The sequence below is a fragment of the Canis lupus genome, chromosome 12, assembly GCF_003254725.2.
Source record: "Canis lupus dingo isolate Sandy chromosome 12, ASM325472v2, whole genome shotgun sequence".
In the NCBI taxonomy this organism is placed as follows: Eukaryota; Metazoa; Chordata; class Mammalia; order Carnivora; family Canidae; genus Canis; species Canis lupus.
Window position 1 is genome coordinate 43,721,165 of NC_064254.1, and position 18,374 is coordinate 43,739,538.

Here is an 18,374-nt window from a genome sequence, read left to right on the forward strand (position 1 = left end):
TTACTTTTTTGAACTTTAATTAAAAAAAAATTTAGTTCCTTTGCCAGATCAGCCATATTGGAAGAGCTTAGTAGCCACATGTGGCTACCATATTGGACAGCAGGTTTATTTTTTATTTATTTATTTATTTTTAATTTTATTTATTTATGATAGTCACACAGAGAGAGAGAGAGAGAGAGGCAGAGACACAGTCAGAGGGAGAAGCAGGCTCCATGCACCGGGAGCCCGACGTGGGATTCAATCCCGGGTCTCCAGGATCGCGCCCTGGGCCAAAGGCAGGCGCTAAACCGCTCTGGGGTTTAGCGGATCCCTGGACAGCGGGTTTATAGTCTAAACTGTACTGGTCCTTTTCACATATACACTAAATTTTTGTGTGTGTGCTCTTCTTGATACCTAGAATCTTTCTGCTCGATTCAATCTTCCAGATTCTTTTTTTTTTTTTTTTTTTTTTTAATTTTTATTTATTTATGACAGTCACAGAGAGAGAGAGAGAGAGAGGCAGAGACACAGGCAGAGGGAGAAGCAGGCTCCATGCACCGGGAGCCCGACGTGGGATTCGATCCCGGGTCTCCAGGATCGCGCCCTGGGCCAAAGGCAGGCGCCAAACCGCTGCGCCACCCAGGGATCCCAATCTTCCAGATTCTTAATGCCAGCTTTCTAATTTTAAATAGAATTACGTAATTTTAATTTCTGGCCATAGTATCATACTTAAAACAACTGTGATGCACCTATGGAAAAAAACACATAGATAATTCCATTGAATTTAGGCACTATTTTAAAAACAAAGATTTAAAATTTTCTCTTATTTGGGATTCATTACCTAAATCCTGGGTTTGTATAGTTGCCCTTTTTTTTTTTTCAGTTGCTTTTTAAAATTTTTTTACAGCTAGCAAAATATTTTATCAGGATCATCTAATATAACCTTTCCCATCAAGTATTAATCTTAAAACTTTTTTTTTTTAAGATTTTATTTATTTATTCATGAGAGACACAGACAGAGAGAGAGAGAGAGAGAGAGGCAGAGACACAGGCAGAGGGAGAAGCAGGCTCCATGCAGGAAGCCTGACGTGGGACCTGATCCCAGGACCCTGAGATCACAACCTGGGCCAAAGGCAGGCACCCAACCGCTGAGCAATTCAGGTGTCCCAATCTTAAAAACTTTTTTAGTGAACTTTTTAAATGTATTGTTTTTCATATATGAAAAGAATGTCCCTGACCCATGTTCAGTTTAAACATATCCCAGGATTATCTTACATAAACCAAAACCAGTCTCTTATTTTCGTTCCTACCTGTTTATTATTTATATGTGATACATAATACTGATTCTGTTAGGAGAATTGATTTTGTTCTATTTCCTTAATTTATGCCTCTAGGATGTACTTAGAAATAAACCTAAAATAGTTGCTAACTACTTTGTTTTTTGTTCTTTTTTTTTTTAAGATTTATTTATTTATTCATGAGAGACACTGAGAAAGAGAGGTAGAGACATAGGCAGCAGGAGAAGCATGCTCCTTGCATGGAGTCTGATGCAGGACTCAATCCCCGGATCCCAGGGGTCATGAGCCAAAGGCAGGAGCCCCCAACTGCTGAGACATCCTGGCATCCCTGTTTTTTGAATGAGATTAGTTCAAAATGGGAGGACTTCAGCACTCTCATTAGCATATTCAAATATGTATTTATTATATAGAAAACATCTAGAGGCACTTATTGATGGTTATAGGTTAAGGTAAATGGGAACATACATTCATAATTGGGTATTAACTTGAAAGTATGCTTTACCCTCTCCTCTCTCTTTGGTTCTCTTCTGTATTCTCAGATTATATGTGTTCTTCCCTTTTCTTTTACCAAAGCACACTGATATTATCTTCACTGAAATGTCTAAAATTTATTATATTTGAAAGCTGAGGGTATTTTCTTTTTTTTTAAAGTATAAGTGAAGGAATGATTCTTTAAAAAAATCATTACTCTAATTTTGTCTCCATGTACTTAGTACATTTTTTAAAAGTCATCATATTAGATATATATATCCAAATGTCCAAAACATGTCATTTCTTTCTCTTTTCAGAAATATATTTTATTATAAAATAATCTGAAACAGTTATATAATATAGACCATACAACTAAATAAATGTATATAAGTTTAACTGAATTTATAGCTTGAATTCTATTAATGTAATGTCCATTGTTTTATAATCCTTATATGAAAAAGATTAATACAGAAATAACTTTACAATAATAAGCTAATGACAGTTGTATCATTTATTATTATTATTATTATTTTTTTTAATTTATTTATGATAGGCACACAGTGAGAGAGAGAGAGGCAGAGACACAGGCAGAGGGAGAAGCAGGCTCCATGCACCGGGAGCCCGATGTGGGATTCGATCCCGGGTCTCCAGGATCGCGCCCTGGGCCAAAGGCAGGCGCCAAACCGCTGCGCCACCCAGGGATCCCCAGTTGTATCATTTAAATAAGGCTTCTTTTCAAAAAGGTGTTACAGGATTTTAGATGGTTTTAACCTTTCAAATTAGAAATGTTGACAGTTCAATTCTGATTGCTGCCTTTAAACTTTGGCAGTGTGATATGGAAGGTTCTCATTCTGTTATAGTAATAGTAAAAATACCATGAAGTTCAGAATCATCTAAGCAAAGCTCTTCTAATAACTGCTAACCTTATTTGCTATGTAAGCTTGGGCAGATTTTGTTTTCAACTTCCCTGGACCCTCAGTAGCTTACCTTTGAAAGAAATAGAGCAGACAGCCTCTCTTTATCCAATACCCACTTTGTGTATTCATTGGTGAAGTAGGCACAGTCCCTGACTACCTGACCCATTTTTGCTGGTTGGGAGGCAGGGGCCAGCTCCTACAGAACCTTTTTCACCATGCTGGGGCTTTTATTCTTTATTTTAGAAGCAATGGGAAGACATAGGGTAACAGGCAAGTGATATAACATGATGCATGTAATAGATAAATTACTTGCAGTGTGGAGCCTGGATCTCAGAAACAAAATGGATGTGGGGAGACCTGCAGTAGTGCAGGCAAGAGGTGGTGGTAACATGCTATTAAGATGGGGACATGAAGACTGAGAAATAAATGGATTAGCCATATATTGAAGAGAGAAAAATCTCTACTAATGGATTAGAAAGGGTAATGAATGATCACTGACATTTATTGTTTACTAACTGGCAGGTACTAAGCCATGCGTTTTATATATACTGTTTTACTTAATCCTCACAGCAACTGTAAGATTAGGAACTGTTGGTATCTCAATTATATTTATCAGGATACTGTTTAGATAGGTTAAATAGCTTGCCAAACTAGTAAGTGTCAGAATCTTAGCTAATTCGTGGCTAGTACCCTTAACCACTATTCTGAAGTGGCTATAGGGAAAGTGAGAAGGTAAGGTGGAGAAGATCCCAAGAACCCCTAGGTTTCTGTCTTTTGATTTGATGAATGGTGATGCCATTCACTGAAGCAAGGAACACTGTGTGAGGCCCAGCTTTGTAGCAGCAGAACATTTAGTTTGTATCTTCAATAATCTTCAATAAGATCACTTTTTAGTGATTAAAAAGTGCTCTTATTCAGGTTCAGCTTATGCTTTGGCATGGTCCCCAAGCAATGCATGATATGTACAACTTTTGTCTCCTTAAACTAAGCCAGAAAATATGCTCAGTGATTGTACTTCTCCTGTCTTTGTAGGAAGGGGATGGTTAATGCATTCCAGCTCCACTCCAGTGGCTGGTCCATGTTTTGTTGATAATTTTAATTGTCTTTCTATCTTATTCAGATTTCAAACTTACTCCTTTTATTCCTAGTACCTAATACAGTGTCTGGCGTATATATAATGTAGGTTCAGCATCTGTTTGTCAAAAGAATGTAAGATTGATGGCAAACATTTAAATAGTACTTTACACATTTCATACAGAAATTTCACATAACTGGTTTCTGAACAGATGACCTATTAGAATTTATTTCTGATTTTTAAAATTTCTCATTCCTTGCATTGTTTAGACATTAGGAAAGTGATTTCATGAAGTAGACTGAATAAATTGTCAGTTGTTTGAAAATAAGGATATATAGAGATCATAGAGATTTGTGCATATACATATTTTGCCCTCAAGAACCCAGCCTTGGGATCCCTGGGTGGCGCAGAGGTTTGGTGCCTGCCTGTGGCCCAGGGCGCGATCCTGGAGACCCGGGATCAAATCCCACGTCGGGCTCCTGGCGCATGGAGCCTGCTTCTCCCTCTGCCTCTCTCTCTCTCTCTCTCTGTGTGTGACTATCATAAATATATAAAAATAAAAAATTAAAAAAACTAAAAGTGATGGTAAAGCAGTGTGCAAAATTTAAAAAAAACAAAAAGAACCCAGCCTTATGTTATGTATGTAGTGAATAATAAACACTTAGCGAATGAGTTTATATTAATCTATTTATTAGACTCATGAGTATTTCCTATTGATTATCATAGACCTATGAATCAGTTGTAGAAATTGTTCTGAGATTCAAACAGACATGTAGATTAAGTTTTAAATCATCTAATCCAACTGACATCTCTCAAAGCATGGCCATTTCTAATTTTTAATTTCTAATATACACATTTAACTGCTTAGCCTTTGCTCTTTTTAATGTCTACCAGGTATCATCAGTTTCTCTCGAAAATCCTAGTGAAGTGTTTGAAGATGGAGAAAATCCACCAAGTAGTCGATCATCAGAGAGTGGATTCACTGAGTTTATACAGTATCAAGCAGACCGAAGTGATGACATTGACAGAGACCTGAGTGAGGGGCAGAGGACAGCTGCCATCCCCATTGGTAGCACATCCTCTGAGACAGAAACAGCCTCCACTGTGGGATCTGAAGAAACCATCATCCAGCCCCCATCCATAGTCACTCAGGGGACGGCACCTCGAAGTGGGAAGACAGCCCAGAAAACCGCAATGCAGTGCTGCTTGGAGTACGTCCAGCAGTTTCTCACCAGACTTATCAATCTCTACATCATTCAGGGTAACACTTTTTCTCAGGCTTTGGCTACAGAGCATCCGGGGGATCCCAGTCGAGAGCAAGGAGAGACTTCAAAATGGGACAGGGATTCACATGGAGATGTAAAAGAGAGAAACATAAGTAAACACAAAACTTCAAAAGAATACCTTTCTGCCTTCTTTTCTGCCTGCCAGCTCTTCCTGGAGTGCTCCAGTTTCCCAGTTTACATTGCAGAGGGGAACCATACCTCAGACTTACATACTGAAAAATCAGAGACTGGTAAGGTCATCTTGGTTTTATGTATATATTTAAATATTTTTTACAACACACTTTTTTTTTTTTAAGAAGCACTCAGATATTAAAACTGGGATTTTTTTTTTTAGCCAGTTAATTTTTTAAGGTGTTATTTTAATTTGTAGATTTTTTTTAATGAAATACTATCTTTATGGGGAGATATATATTGCTATATTGGAAAATGTGATTTTGATGTCTTTCACTGTTTGCTTGCAAATGAGTAGAAGCTAAGAAGGAAATTAACTCCTTTGGAGAAACATAATGTAACATTTAAATCCATTGGTTTCCTTTATTAAGTGTTTAGCATTATTTAATTTTTTTATATAGGCACACCCAAAATGCAGCGAGTGCTACATAATGTTTATTGATTAATGTACTGTGTGTCAGGACAGGGAAATAGATTTATGACTTGGCATAAAGAAAATTACATACCAAAAAAGTTTATGAAATTCATGTTGCTGTTTTATTTTCTTAAAGCTCCAGTCTAGGTGAGAAATTATGGAATTATGGTTTTTCTAACAGATCAAGGCCAGAAGGTAGTAAGAAGAGGTGCTTTGTTTTTTTCTTAAATTAACCTGGAAGTGAGAGTCTGTGTGAAAGGTTTATCATGATGCAGTGTGTTGTCTTCCATCTTTTGTTTCAGACTGGGAGCATGTGCAGCCTCCACTGTGGCTCCAGACTCTGATGAATGCTTGCAGCTACGCAAGTGATTTCAGTGTGCAGAGTGTTGCTATTTCATTAGTCATGGACCTGGTGGGACTGACTCAGTCTGTGGCCATGGTCACTGGGGAAAACATCAACAGTGTGGAGCCTGCACAACCCTTAAGTCCAAACCAGGGAAGAGTAGCAGTCGTTATTAGACCCCCCCTCACTCCGGGCAATCTGAGATACATAGCTGAGAAGACTGAATTTTTCAAGGTAAATTCTAAGAAATATGGACATGACTAAGATGGTACTTGACCTAGTTTGCTTAGCAGAGATTTTAAAGATGGTAATCAGCCTTCATTAAAAACCTCTTCATATTTTACTATATAGAAAAAGATGTATACCACACTTAATCTATACTACTTGGCCAGTCTTGTCCCCAGTTTTGTGAGAAGGAAGAAGATAAGGACGAGAGGAGTTGAGGATGAGGTTAGAGAAAGCAAGCAATAGGGCTCTATACTCTAAAGCCATGGAGCTGAGTAACTACAGCTAAAAAAGAAGTAAGTTCATTTATACAGTGAAACTTATTTTCCACATGGTGGGGTTATGACACTTACTCTTCATAGAGTATAATTTCAGCTCTCCAAAACTTCCAGGAAAAGTGTTTTTTTTTTGACTCTCTATTATCTGATTATCATCTGTGGTGTATGATGCCATTCACAAAAAAATGCACAGTTTTTTATTTTGATCACAGCCGTGCAGATGATATCTTCTACATAGAAAGAACATCAAGTATATTGGATTATATTACATCTTAAAGTAGGTAGATTCTTTGTATATAAAGCTTTTTAAAAGTTTTATCTCATTTCAAGTCATTGTGCCTCACCAGATCATTTCTCCTACTAGATTTAGAGTTGGTTTTTCTGTAATAACATTATGGTGGTAAACCCTAAAAACGGTTACATTTTTTGTTAATGCTATCATAGATCATCAAGTACTATGTTAACATGTGTAACTCTGAAATACATACAACCTATATTTTATGTATCTTAAGTAATTTGGATATTTGAACTATGAATTATATTTAATTTTGTAACATATAACCATAAATATTAAATTATATTCAATGTGGGATTTGTATCCTCCTAAGGCTACGTATTCTAGCAATACTTTACTAAATGTCATTAAAGGTAGTGAAATGGGGTTCTCTCTGGTACCTGTAGAAAGTATTTACATGTTTGATGTTTAAAATAAATATCATTAGGAAGGGACCTTAAAAAATAAAAATTCATCATTAAAGATCTATCATAAGAGGTTCTAATGGCCTGGATGACCAAAAAGTGAGCACATGGAAAGCTACACTTCATCCTTGTGGCATAAATGAATGTTGAAGACCTTCAAGGTCTGGTATTCAGAGGCTTGTACATAACAGGAAATGCTTGTTAAATAAGTTTTAATTTATGGTGTCGTAACATTGTCACTTTTACATCTTTTTCTATAGCATGTAGCTTTAACATTGTGGGATCAGCTGGGAGATAGGACACCTCAGCACCATCAGAAAAGTGTGGAACTGTTTTATCAATTACATAACTTGGTTCCTTCTTCTAGCATCTGTGAGGATGTTATAAGTCAGCAGTTAACCCATAAAGATAAGGTAAATTCTTTTTTTTATCTTGTCCCTCCCTCACCTCCCCCACTCCCATTATACCAAAAGGTAAATTAAAGAAACTTTACCAAAACTATTATAGCTAATATCTGATTAGAGATTATATAAATTCATTCAGAGTGATCTTCATGTCTTTAAAACAAATTTCTTCTGTTCTCTTTAGAAGAAAGTTCTTTACAAAAGCATCAGTAATAGGAGAAATCAAGTAACCCATAATCAAATACTGGGTTTATTTCTTAGTTTAGGACATCAGTTGTGGATAGCAGTGATTCAAGTTGTTGCTGGGCCAAGTTCTTGGATTACTTAAGGAGGAATCAATAGCCTTGTTTTGGAAGTATGGCTGCATTAACTAATGTATGTGAAATGAAGTGATGTGTGTATGAAGTTACATTTATAAGCCACAGAATGCTAATATATGAGATATTATTTGCATTATAATACATATTCAAAATAAGGATTTTGTATCCTAATGTATATGAAATGATCCATAAGTCAGTAAGAGTAAAAGTAATAGAATTATAGGTGCTCCTGAGAAGAAGCCAGAGCTATCATTCTGGTTGACCTCTTCAGGGCAGGGTTTTGTTTTTAGATTTTATTTATTTATTCATGAGAGACACACAGAGAGAGAGGCAGAGGTACAGGCAGAGAGAGAAGCAGGCTCCGTGCAGGGAGCCTGATGTGGGACTTGATCCCAGGACTCCCAGATCACTCCCTGAGCCAAAGGCAGACGCCCAACTGCTGAGCCACCCAGACATCCCTTCAGGGCAGTTTAATGAAGTGTGGTCTTCCCATGCCTACTCTGTAACGTCAATCAAAGATTTTATTAAACAGCTCTTAGCAGTGCATCACCTTAATTTTTAAGTACTGTAAACGCTAGTGAGTTTGAATGGGCCATTAAAAAGAAAAAGGCATTGTGTTGAGTAAATGAAGCTTTTGGCAAGAAGGGAAGTGGCAAATGAAGGAATAAGAGGAATAAGTTGGGTGGTGGGCACTGAGGGAGGCACTTGGCGGGATGAGACTGGGTGTTATGCTATATGTTGGCAAATTGAACTCCAATAAAAAAAAAAGAGGAATAAAGTTTATTAAAATTCTATGTCTGCTTCAACACATTCTTTTAAAATTATTTAGGAATAAAAGGTTTGATAAAGGCTTGCATTTAATTTGTTTATATTAAATATAAATCTAGGACAAATTATATAACTGTTTACTTGTGTGATATTTTTAAAGAAATACTAAGTTCTGAATAAAGGTATACATCCATGAAAAAATTAAAATACTGTTACTTTTCTTTTTTTATGTGTTTGTATTTGTTGATGTACAAACACAGGCTTCATAGGAAAAGCATTTATTAAAAAAAAAAAGAAAGAAAAGAAAAGCATTTATTAGGCCCATAGAAAAAAAAGAAAGTCCTCTAACTGATCACCCGCAGTTTAGACAGTTTTCAGTCCCTGATGCTGGAGGGCGTTTACTCGAGGGATTCCACAAATGTTGAAGGAAGACTAAAAAATCTAGATAACTTCACAATTCCTACCTGATTTACATTAATTCATGTTCATTATCTAGACCAAATGCTTATCTTTCTGAATATTTTTCCGTTATTTTGTCCATTATTATTATATCACTTAATGTTTTCAAGATAATTTCAAAGCGATATAATGTTTTTCTTACATAATTTTTTAGGTGTTTAAATTTTTTAATCTAATAAACCAGCTTTATAAGTAATGACACATTCATTTGAGATTATTATGTAATTCCTGGGACCAAAAATAAACTGTATAGTGTAATAAATTTTGACTACTAAGTATGTATATTAAAATAAGAAGGAAAGTGCATCCTATACTGTGCGTTCTTAGTTCTTTCCATCCTGTTGTAATCTAGAAAACTGGTTACCTAGTCTAAACTAAATACTAATGATTTATGAGATAACATGAGATGATCCTTCAGGTTTAATATATCTGTATACATTTAAGTCTCTTTTATGTTTCTACTTTCATAAAAACAATTTATTGTGTTGTGTGTTGAGTACTATGAACATTGAACCTAATACTGCCTCGTAAATTACTACTTTCATTTATTAAAATCCCTTAATATCTTCAAAGGAGAATAAAATAATTTAATCTCCCATCTTCCTCCTCAGAAAATAAGGATGGAAGCACATGCAAAGTTCGCAGTTCTTTGGCATCTCACAAGGGATCTCCATATAAATAAGTCATCATCCTTTGCGCGTTCTTTTGACAGGTTTGTTGCATTTGATATTTGGATTTGCAGTCAGATATCTCAATGTCTCTTTTATTGAATCCTCTGCCTAGTTTGGCAGGGGTAGAAAATAACTTACAGATTTTGTTTTATTTATTTATTAATTTATCTATTTATTATTTATTTATTTATTTATTTATTTTTAACTTACAGATTTTATAAAGAAAACTTATAAATTGTTTTTTTTAATCTAAGCTATATTAAAATGTATGGCATTGAAGCACCCAGAGCCCCTTTCTTTCACTAGATGACTATTCATCAAGACCCTACTATGTGCCAGGCACCATTCTAGGTGTCAGGGATGCAGCAATGAATACAGCCTTTTTGAGTCTATATTCACAGTGAAGTTTCATTTAAACAGTTAATTATGTATCTGCTTCTCCAACAGTTATATTCAGTCTTCTGCCTGAACTGGACATAATAAATCTGTTGCTAAAATACTGACAGACCACTTACGTGGATTCAGAGAACCTGTAGCTACCTAAGAGTGGTTTTGCTACTTGTCTATCTAGACCACTTAAGATGCCTCATACCCCAAATATAAGATTCGCATTAACTTCCAAGGAGAGGCTATTATATGGTAGATTCAGATATTGGCACTGGAATAGGAGTCTCACCAGCAGGTCTCCTGGAGGAGGCCATAGATCTGACTCTCCTACTATGCTTATAGCCCCAGCTCAGGACCAGATGTGCGCTTTACTGAGCACTACTTTTTCCATAGCATCACCATTTTTAAATGATCTGCTGTTGAACCAGTACAATGAACGAGGTGCTTGGCTTAGGTACTTTATAAATGCCATCTCTATTTGACAACTCCCTTTTCTCATCATACAAATGAGGCACTGAAGGACCAGAGAAATTAAGCAGCTTGCCCAAGACCACACATGAGGTCGAGTGGATAGCCCACATTTGAATCTTGGGTTTTCTGATTCCAAAACACATCTCCGTACCTTTCACAGAAGGTCTTTCCTTGACTTAAGCACTTAAGTTTGATTTGGTAAAGAGATTGGGTACAGAAGAGCATGTAAGAAGTGCTGACTTGCAGGGAGTTTAGTATTTGGTGATATGAGCCAGGAATATGTTGCTGAAACAAGACTAAGAGGTTTTTTTCCTATTCTTTAGTATCTATCTTATAAAGGTAATGTATGCTTGTGAAATAAAAAAAAAAAAGTGTATAAGAAAAGAGAGAAAGACCATTTTCTCCTTTCTCATATCTACTGAAACTGTAGGGATTAAGATGATTAAAGTGCTATGGTCACCAGTTATCCTGAAGTATGATTACTTTTTAAAAGTTAATTCAAAATAGTAAGACTTAAATAATACTGATTTAAGAAAAATTAGTGTTAAGATTAAAGTTGATGTTCTGTTGCTTTAATTATTGGTGTTCATTGTAGGTCACTGTTCATCATGTTAGATAGCCTGAATAGCCTCGATGGTTCTACTAGCTCTGTGGGACAAGCCTGGCTGAACCAAGTGCTACAAAGACATGATATTGCAAGAGTTTTGGAACCATTACTGTTGCTCCTGCTTCATCCCAAAACCCAGAGGGTGTCAGTGCAGCGTGTACAAGCAGAACGTTATTGGAATAAGGCTCCCTATTATCCCGGAGAAGAAAGCGACAAGCATTTTATGCAAAATTTTGCCTGCAGCAATGGTGAATATCACATGGAAGTAGGACAGCTTTATTTAAAATTAAATTATTAAAATAAAGTGAGAGGTGAACATGGTGGTGATTGGCAACAGTAAGGTGTTCCCCATGGGCTTTTTCTCCCCTCCACATGTGCCAGCAATCCTCATTGTGGGCCCTGTCAGAACATACTCCGTCAGTGATAACCTTAAGAGGACTTGTCTCTCTTTATCAGTTGACTCTTTCAAGGGAGGAGTCAGCACAACTCTGGTCAAAGACAGTCTTCAATTTTGATGAAAATGCCTTTATAATTTAATTAGCAATTTTGATCATTCAAGGCTGGGGAGATATTTCATTGGGAATGTATAATCCTATAGTGCACATTTATATTTCATGAATCATTTTCCTCATCTGTGAAATAGTAGTAGTAGGACCCACCTTTCCAGGCTTTATTGTGTACATCAGACATTGTCCTGTGACATGTTTAGTGCGGACTGGCATATCCTAGTGTTTGTTAAGTAATCAGTATTACCACTTGAGGTTCACACTTTACAAATGGTCAAGTGATGCCATCTATAACATATGGCTGCATAGATTAGATTAGTCTATTACACTTCGGAGACTAACGATGCCCACATACATCATTTGTATCTTAACAAGTAACCCTGTGTGGTCAGTGATTAAAAAGGTCATTTTCCTGAGCAGATAGCTGATGCTGAGAGGGCAGTGGCTTTCTCACAGTTCCATGGCTGCTGAGTAGTAAACCTGTGACTGAGCCATTGTGCTTCTACTTCCTATTTAGTGTGTTTCTACAAGCCTTGTTTCCTTTCTCCACCTGCTTTTCCACCACTTATTCTGAGTCTGCCTGGGGCATGTTCCACCCTGCCTGTCACCCCAACTTCTTTGTGTTAGCGCTTTCCCCGCTCCAGTTCCTGCCTAACTGCTGAATTCTCCCCTTGCCATGAGATCAGCTTCCTTACCTGTAGGGGCACTATGCTTTCCCTGAGCTTTATAACATTTTCTACTCCTATGAAAGGAAGCCTTCTGCTCTAGGTGAAAGAATGCCAACAGCTTAGTATGCCCCCTAAAAGGTACAGAAGGCGATGAATATGTTTGTGATCCTCTCCTAAGTTCAAACTCTCTAGAGAGCAGTGATGTTTTTTCCTTCTCTCACCCCCATTATCTCCAGGTTTAGGCATACTAGATAATTCATAAATACTGAGTTGTATTGAAATCAAGGAGATCATATATATTATATATAATTTATATATAATATATAAATACATATTATTTGTATATAATATATATTTTACATATATATGTATAATCAACTACCAAACTATTTGAATTCTTAGAAATAGCGTAACTAAAGGAAATATCACACAAAGAGGGAAAAAAACTAAAATTTTGAACTGCAGTAAAAATGATACCTTATTTGGGGAAAAGGGAAAATTTTTATATTGTTTCTGTTTTAAATGTGTTCTGTTTAATTCAATTAATAGACATTCTATTGTTGAATTGTCTTTACTAAATTCTAGTTACTAGTCATCTACAAAATTTTCTAACTTAAAGGATCTAAAATAGTAAAAGTAAAATATAATTTTAGTAGGGAAGTATAAATAGCTGATGAAGGTAATGAGTAAAAATCTTGAGTTCAGTCTACATTTCAATTATTTTAATATGTTTTATAATTTTCCTTCTGTACTGTTTTTCTCCTATGCCAGTAAGCCAAGTACAACTCATTGCATCTAAAGGAAATGGTGAAAAGCCGCTTACCATGGACGAAATAGAGAACTTTAGTCTCACTGTTAATCCATTGAGTGACAGACTTTCCCTTCTAAGTACCAGCAGCGAGACAATTCCAATGGTTGTATCTGATTTTGACCTTCCAGACCAGCAGATAGAAGTTCTCCAGAGTTCTGACTCTGGATGCTCACAGTCCTCTGCTGGGGACAACTTGAGTTATGATGTCGATCCTGAAAATGCGAATGTCCAGGAAGATTCCCAAATGCCAAATGCCTGCTCCCCTGATGATGATGTTCAGCAGGTAGTGTTTGACCTGATATGTAAAGTTGTAAGTGGCCTCGAAGCAGAATCTGCATCAGTCACGTCCCAGTTAGAAATGGAAGCTATTCCCCCAAAGCACAGTGATGTAGGTCTGGGTGAGGAGGCACTTAAAACTGATGATCAGTCTGCTCAGCAGAGCCAGAGTGCTTTGCTGAGTAATGATGGTTCTCCATTTCTGTCTGTGTCTGCGGAAGGAGGCCCTGAGTGTGTGGCAAATGGAATCTCCAGAAATAGTTCCTCACCTTGTATTTCAGGAACCACACAGGCTCTCCAGGACTCTAATGTTGCTTCCATAGAAACCAAATCTAGACAGAGGAGTCACAGTAGTATCCAGTTCAGCTTCAAAGAAAAATTATCAGAAAAAGTCTCTGAGAAAGAAACCATCGTTAAGGAGTCAGGTAAACAACCAGGAGCAAAACCTAAAGTAAAACTTGCCAGAAAAAAGGATGATGATAAGAAAAAAACTTCAAATGAAAAACTCAAACAAACCAGTGTGTTCTTCAGCGACGGTCTAGATTTAGAGAACTGGTACAGCTGTGGAGAGGGAGAAATTTCTGAAATTGAGAGTGACATGGGTTCTCCAGGATCACGGAAATCTCCCAATTTCAACATCCATCCGCTCTATCAGCATGTGCTTCTGTATCTCCAGTTGTATGATTCATCAAGGACTCTGTATGCTTTCTCTGCTATCAAAGCCATCTTGAAAACTAACCCTATTACTTTTGTAAATGCCATTTCAACCACTAGTGTAAATAATGCGTATACCCCTCAGTTGTCTCTGCTTCAGAATCTCTTGGCCAGACACCGGATTTCTGTCATGGGCAAAGACTTTTATAGTCACATTCCAGTAGACTCAAATCATAACTTCCGGAGTTCTATGTACATAGAAATTCTCATTTCCCTCTGCTTGTATTACATGCGTAGTCATTACCCAACTCATGTCAAGGTCACTGCACAAGACTTAATAGGCAATCGAAACATGCAGATGATGAGCATAGAAATTTTGACGCTTCTCTTTACTGAGCTGGCAAAAGTAATAGAAAGCTCAGCAAAGGGTTTCCCTAGTTTTATCTCTGATATGTTATCTAAGTGCAAAGTTCAGAAAGTGATTCTTCACTGTTTGCTGTCATCTATCTTTAGTGCACAGAAATGGCATAGTGAGAAAATGGCAGGTAAGAACATGGTTGCCGTGGAAGAAGGTTTCTCAGAAGATAGCCTTATCAATTTCTCAGAAGACGAATTTGACAATGGCAGTACACTCCAGTCACAGCTTCTTAAAGTGCTTCAGAAGCTCATTGTTCTAGAACACCGAGTAATGACTGTCCCCGAAGAGAATGAAACAGGTTTTGATTTTGTTGTATCTGATCTGGAACACATTAATCCCCATCAGCCCATGACTTCTCTTCAGTATCTCCATGCTCAGCCAATTACATGTCAAGGCATGTTTCTCTGTGCAGTGATACGAGCTTTGCATCAACACTGTGCCTGTAAGATGCACCCACAGTGGATTGGTTTAATCACATCTACTCTTCCTTACATGGGAAAAGTTCTGCAGAGAGTGGTTGTTTCTGTGACACTACAGCTTTGCCGAAATTTAGATAATTTAATCCAGCAGTACAAATACGAGACAGGATTGTCCGATAGTAGGTAAGGGTTGATTTTTAACTTTATCACTGACATTTTTCACATCATGACTACATAATTGTCCAGAAAATCAGTTACAATTTGAGTAAATAAATTAGTGGTTATCAGTTACAAATAGTACAAGGTTATAAATAGTATGTTATTTTCACAAAGGAGGAAATTCAGCTTGAGGGAGAGTATTAGTAAAAGAAATCCAAAATGGAAAAGAGGAGTATTTAAACAGGCCTTTTTTCTCCTCTAAGAGTTGAAATTAATTTTGATGTTCTTCTTGACTGAGCTGGCAAAAGTAATACAAAGCCAAGCAAAGGGTTTCCCTAGTTTTATTTGATAAGTTATCTTAGTGGAAATTAATATCACACTAAAAATAATTAAAAATAACTGTTTTCCCATCTGATTTTTTGTTTCCAATTTTTATAGTTTAGTGATGTCTTCCACCTGTATCCCCATGCTCAATTAATCTGTCAGAAATTAGCCAAGTGTTTAATAGACAAGTGTCTGCTTTATGTCCTGTATAAACTTAGCTAAATTTGTATTGAATATTGTAAAATATGAGAAAACTGCCTGTATCATCAATATTGATCACCTGCTATTATGTAGTTGCTAGATATTTACTGGCTATATATATATTGAATTCTTTAGCCAAAAAGAACTCTAGTACAACTCACTTGTTTTAGATATTAGGATATAAAAACTTCTAATGTGTACTCTTAGTCATTTTTTCATGTAATATTTATTGAGCACCTACTATGTGCCTAGCACATACTAGACATTTACTATTGATAAAACATGAACACTTCTTTCACAGAACTTGTGTTCAAATGAATGCATTTTATTTCAGACCTCTGTGGATGGCATCAATCATTCCACCAGATATGATTCTTACTCTTTTAGAAGGGATCACAGCCATTATCCATTACTGCTTATTGGATCCTACTACTCAGTATCACCAAGTAAGACTGCATGAATATTTGACACCTTTGAAAAGACAGAGGTTTAACACCCATTTGTAAACCTCGGTAATTGGTATGTATTTTTACCCCCAACTTTGATAGCTTTTGGTCAACGTAGACCAAAAACACTTGTTTGAAGCCCGCAGTGGAATCCTCTCGATTCTTCATATGATCATGTCCTCTGTGACATTGCTTTGGAGCATCCTGCATCAGGCTGATTCTTCAGAAAAGATCGCTGTTGCTGCTTCTGCATCTGTTACCACTATTAATCTTGGAGCCACTAAGGTTAGTCAATTCACACTTCCTCTGTGTATAGTCACAAAAAACTCAAAAGAGTTTTTTCTGGGACTTTCCTAAAGATTTTATTCAGAATTTGTGAATAATTTAAGTAGAATTTATGGCACGCTATGTGAATTGAATAATTAGTTCTCAAATAATTTTAACTGTCTCATTGAGAAATGATGTATCACATAATTCATGCATTTATAAGTATATACAATGATTTTTTTTTTCTAGTACATTCCCAGAGTTGTGAAACTGTCACCACAGTCTTTGAATATGTCCACCACCACAAAAAGAGTCCTGGTACCCATTTGCAGTCACACCCTGTTCCCCTCGCTAACTCCATTCAACCACTAATCTGTTTTTTCTGCATATACATTTGCTTTTTCTGGACATTTTTAATAAATGGAATCATGTGTTATTTGGTCTTTTGTATCTGGTTTCTTTCATGTGACAAAATGTTTTTGAGGTTCATTCATACATAATTTTATTCCCTTTCTTTAGGTTGTTTTAAGTTGACATTTTAATATGCAAAACCCTCCTAGAAAACAATTTAGCAATATGCACAGAGAGCTTTAAAGTTTTGTAGTCTGTGACCTAGTAATCTACTTGAGTAATGAATTCTAAGGTAATCAAAATTATGTGAATATATATATACATGTATATATCATTATAGCCTTATTTAGTGGCAGAAAGAGAGATCCTAAACAGTAAATAAGAAAAATGGTTAAATAAATTATCCTTTTAATGTTACATTACAGAGTTATTAATAATTGCAGTTTTGAAGAAATCTTAGTGGATGGAAAATGTGTAAAACTGTAGTGAAATAAGGATGTTATATAAATGAACAAATCTTGTATTTATAGTTATATAAAAATGATATGCAGAAGAAATTAGTGTGCTAATAATGACTATCTCAGTATAATATGATTAATGGTTGAGTTTTTAAGTTTTTTTCTTACACTGGCATTTTCCAAGTTTTTCCTTCATACTTAGAGGAAAATTATATTTGAAAGCATGTTCTGCAATGTCAAGTTGTTGAATTGATATCCCTCAGTTACCTAATCTTACTTGTAGACCTGACTCCCTAGATATGCAATAATGGGAGAACAACTGAAATTGAGGGAAGAGGAAGGGCAGAAACTCAAAAATTTTTACTAAGTACTTATGTTTAGATTAAATATGCTTTTCTGTTGTGTAATTTCACTTAAATATAAAACACCCCCTTTCCTTTTTAAAGGAATCTACTAATGTAATTGAATTTCATTGATACGTTTTCTTATTGTCATATAGACTCTTGCATCTGGCTGATTGGCAGTTGTCATTTTATAGGGTTTGGGGTTTTTTTTCTTTTCCAGTTAAAATAACCATGATTGCCTCTCTTAACACTATTAAAGTTTCCTCTACTGTTATTTCGGTAGCAAAACATGAAAGTGCTATATATTATTTTTTAAAAAAACTAGAAGTACAGTCTAGTTATTAATGTGTCATAAGTTTTAATTAACTTGTCATTTGTTTAAATTGTTTTAGAACTTGAGACAGCAAATCCTTGAATTATTGGGCCCAATTTCAATGAATCACGGTGTTCACTTTATGGCTGCTATTGCATTTGTATGGAATGAAAGAAGACAGAACAAAACCACCACCAGGACTAAGGTATCTATTTAACTATTTGTTACTGTTGTTGTTTCATTTGGTAAGCATTTGGTGAGAACATGCTAGTTTTCAACTCTCCATTAGTTGCAGTGGGGCTGGGATGGGATGGGGAATAGAAAACAGTAGTTTTTCTACAGGTTTAGATAATGTATTCATTGCCTAAATGTCTTAAATAAAAAGCATTTTATGCAAGAAAAAGAAATTAGTATGATGGTAACTATATTTGAAATAGAAAAGTTAACATAATGTGTTTTTTAAGATTTTATTTATTTATTTATGAGAGACACAGAGAAAGGCATAGGCATTGGCA

General features: G+C 36.0%; 1 protein-coding gene across 7 annotated transcripts in view; it reads left to right on the plus strand.

Moving 5' to 3' along the window:
* DOP1A (DOP1 leucine zipper like protein A) overlaps positions 1-18,374 on the plus strand; it is a 108,725-nt gene that overhangs the window by 64,913 nt on the left and 25,438 nt on the right. For all 7 annotated transcript variants that reach the window (XM_035698089.2, XM_049092299.1, XM_035698092.2 and 4 more), the window contains 9 exons: positions 4,635-5,256; positions 5,915-6,189; positions 7,418-7,570; positions 9,720-9,820; positions 11,233-11,492; positions 13,190-15,179; positions 16,015-16,126; positions 16,229-16,411; positions 17,939-18,064. In XM_035698089.2, the coding sequence (XP_035553982.2) occupies positions 4,635-5,256; positions 5,915-6,189; positions 7,418-7,570; positions 9,720-9,820; positions 11,233-11,492; positions 13,190-15,179; positions 16,015-16,126; positions 16,229-16,411; positions 17,939-18,064 (3,822 nt within the window). The remainder of the gene's footprint in view (positions 1-4,634; positions 5,257-5,914; positions 6,190-7,417; positions 7,571-9,719; positions 9,821-11,232; positions 11,493-13,189; positions 15,180-16,014; positions 16,127-16,228; positions 16,412-17,938; positions 18,065-18,374) is intronic.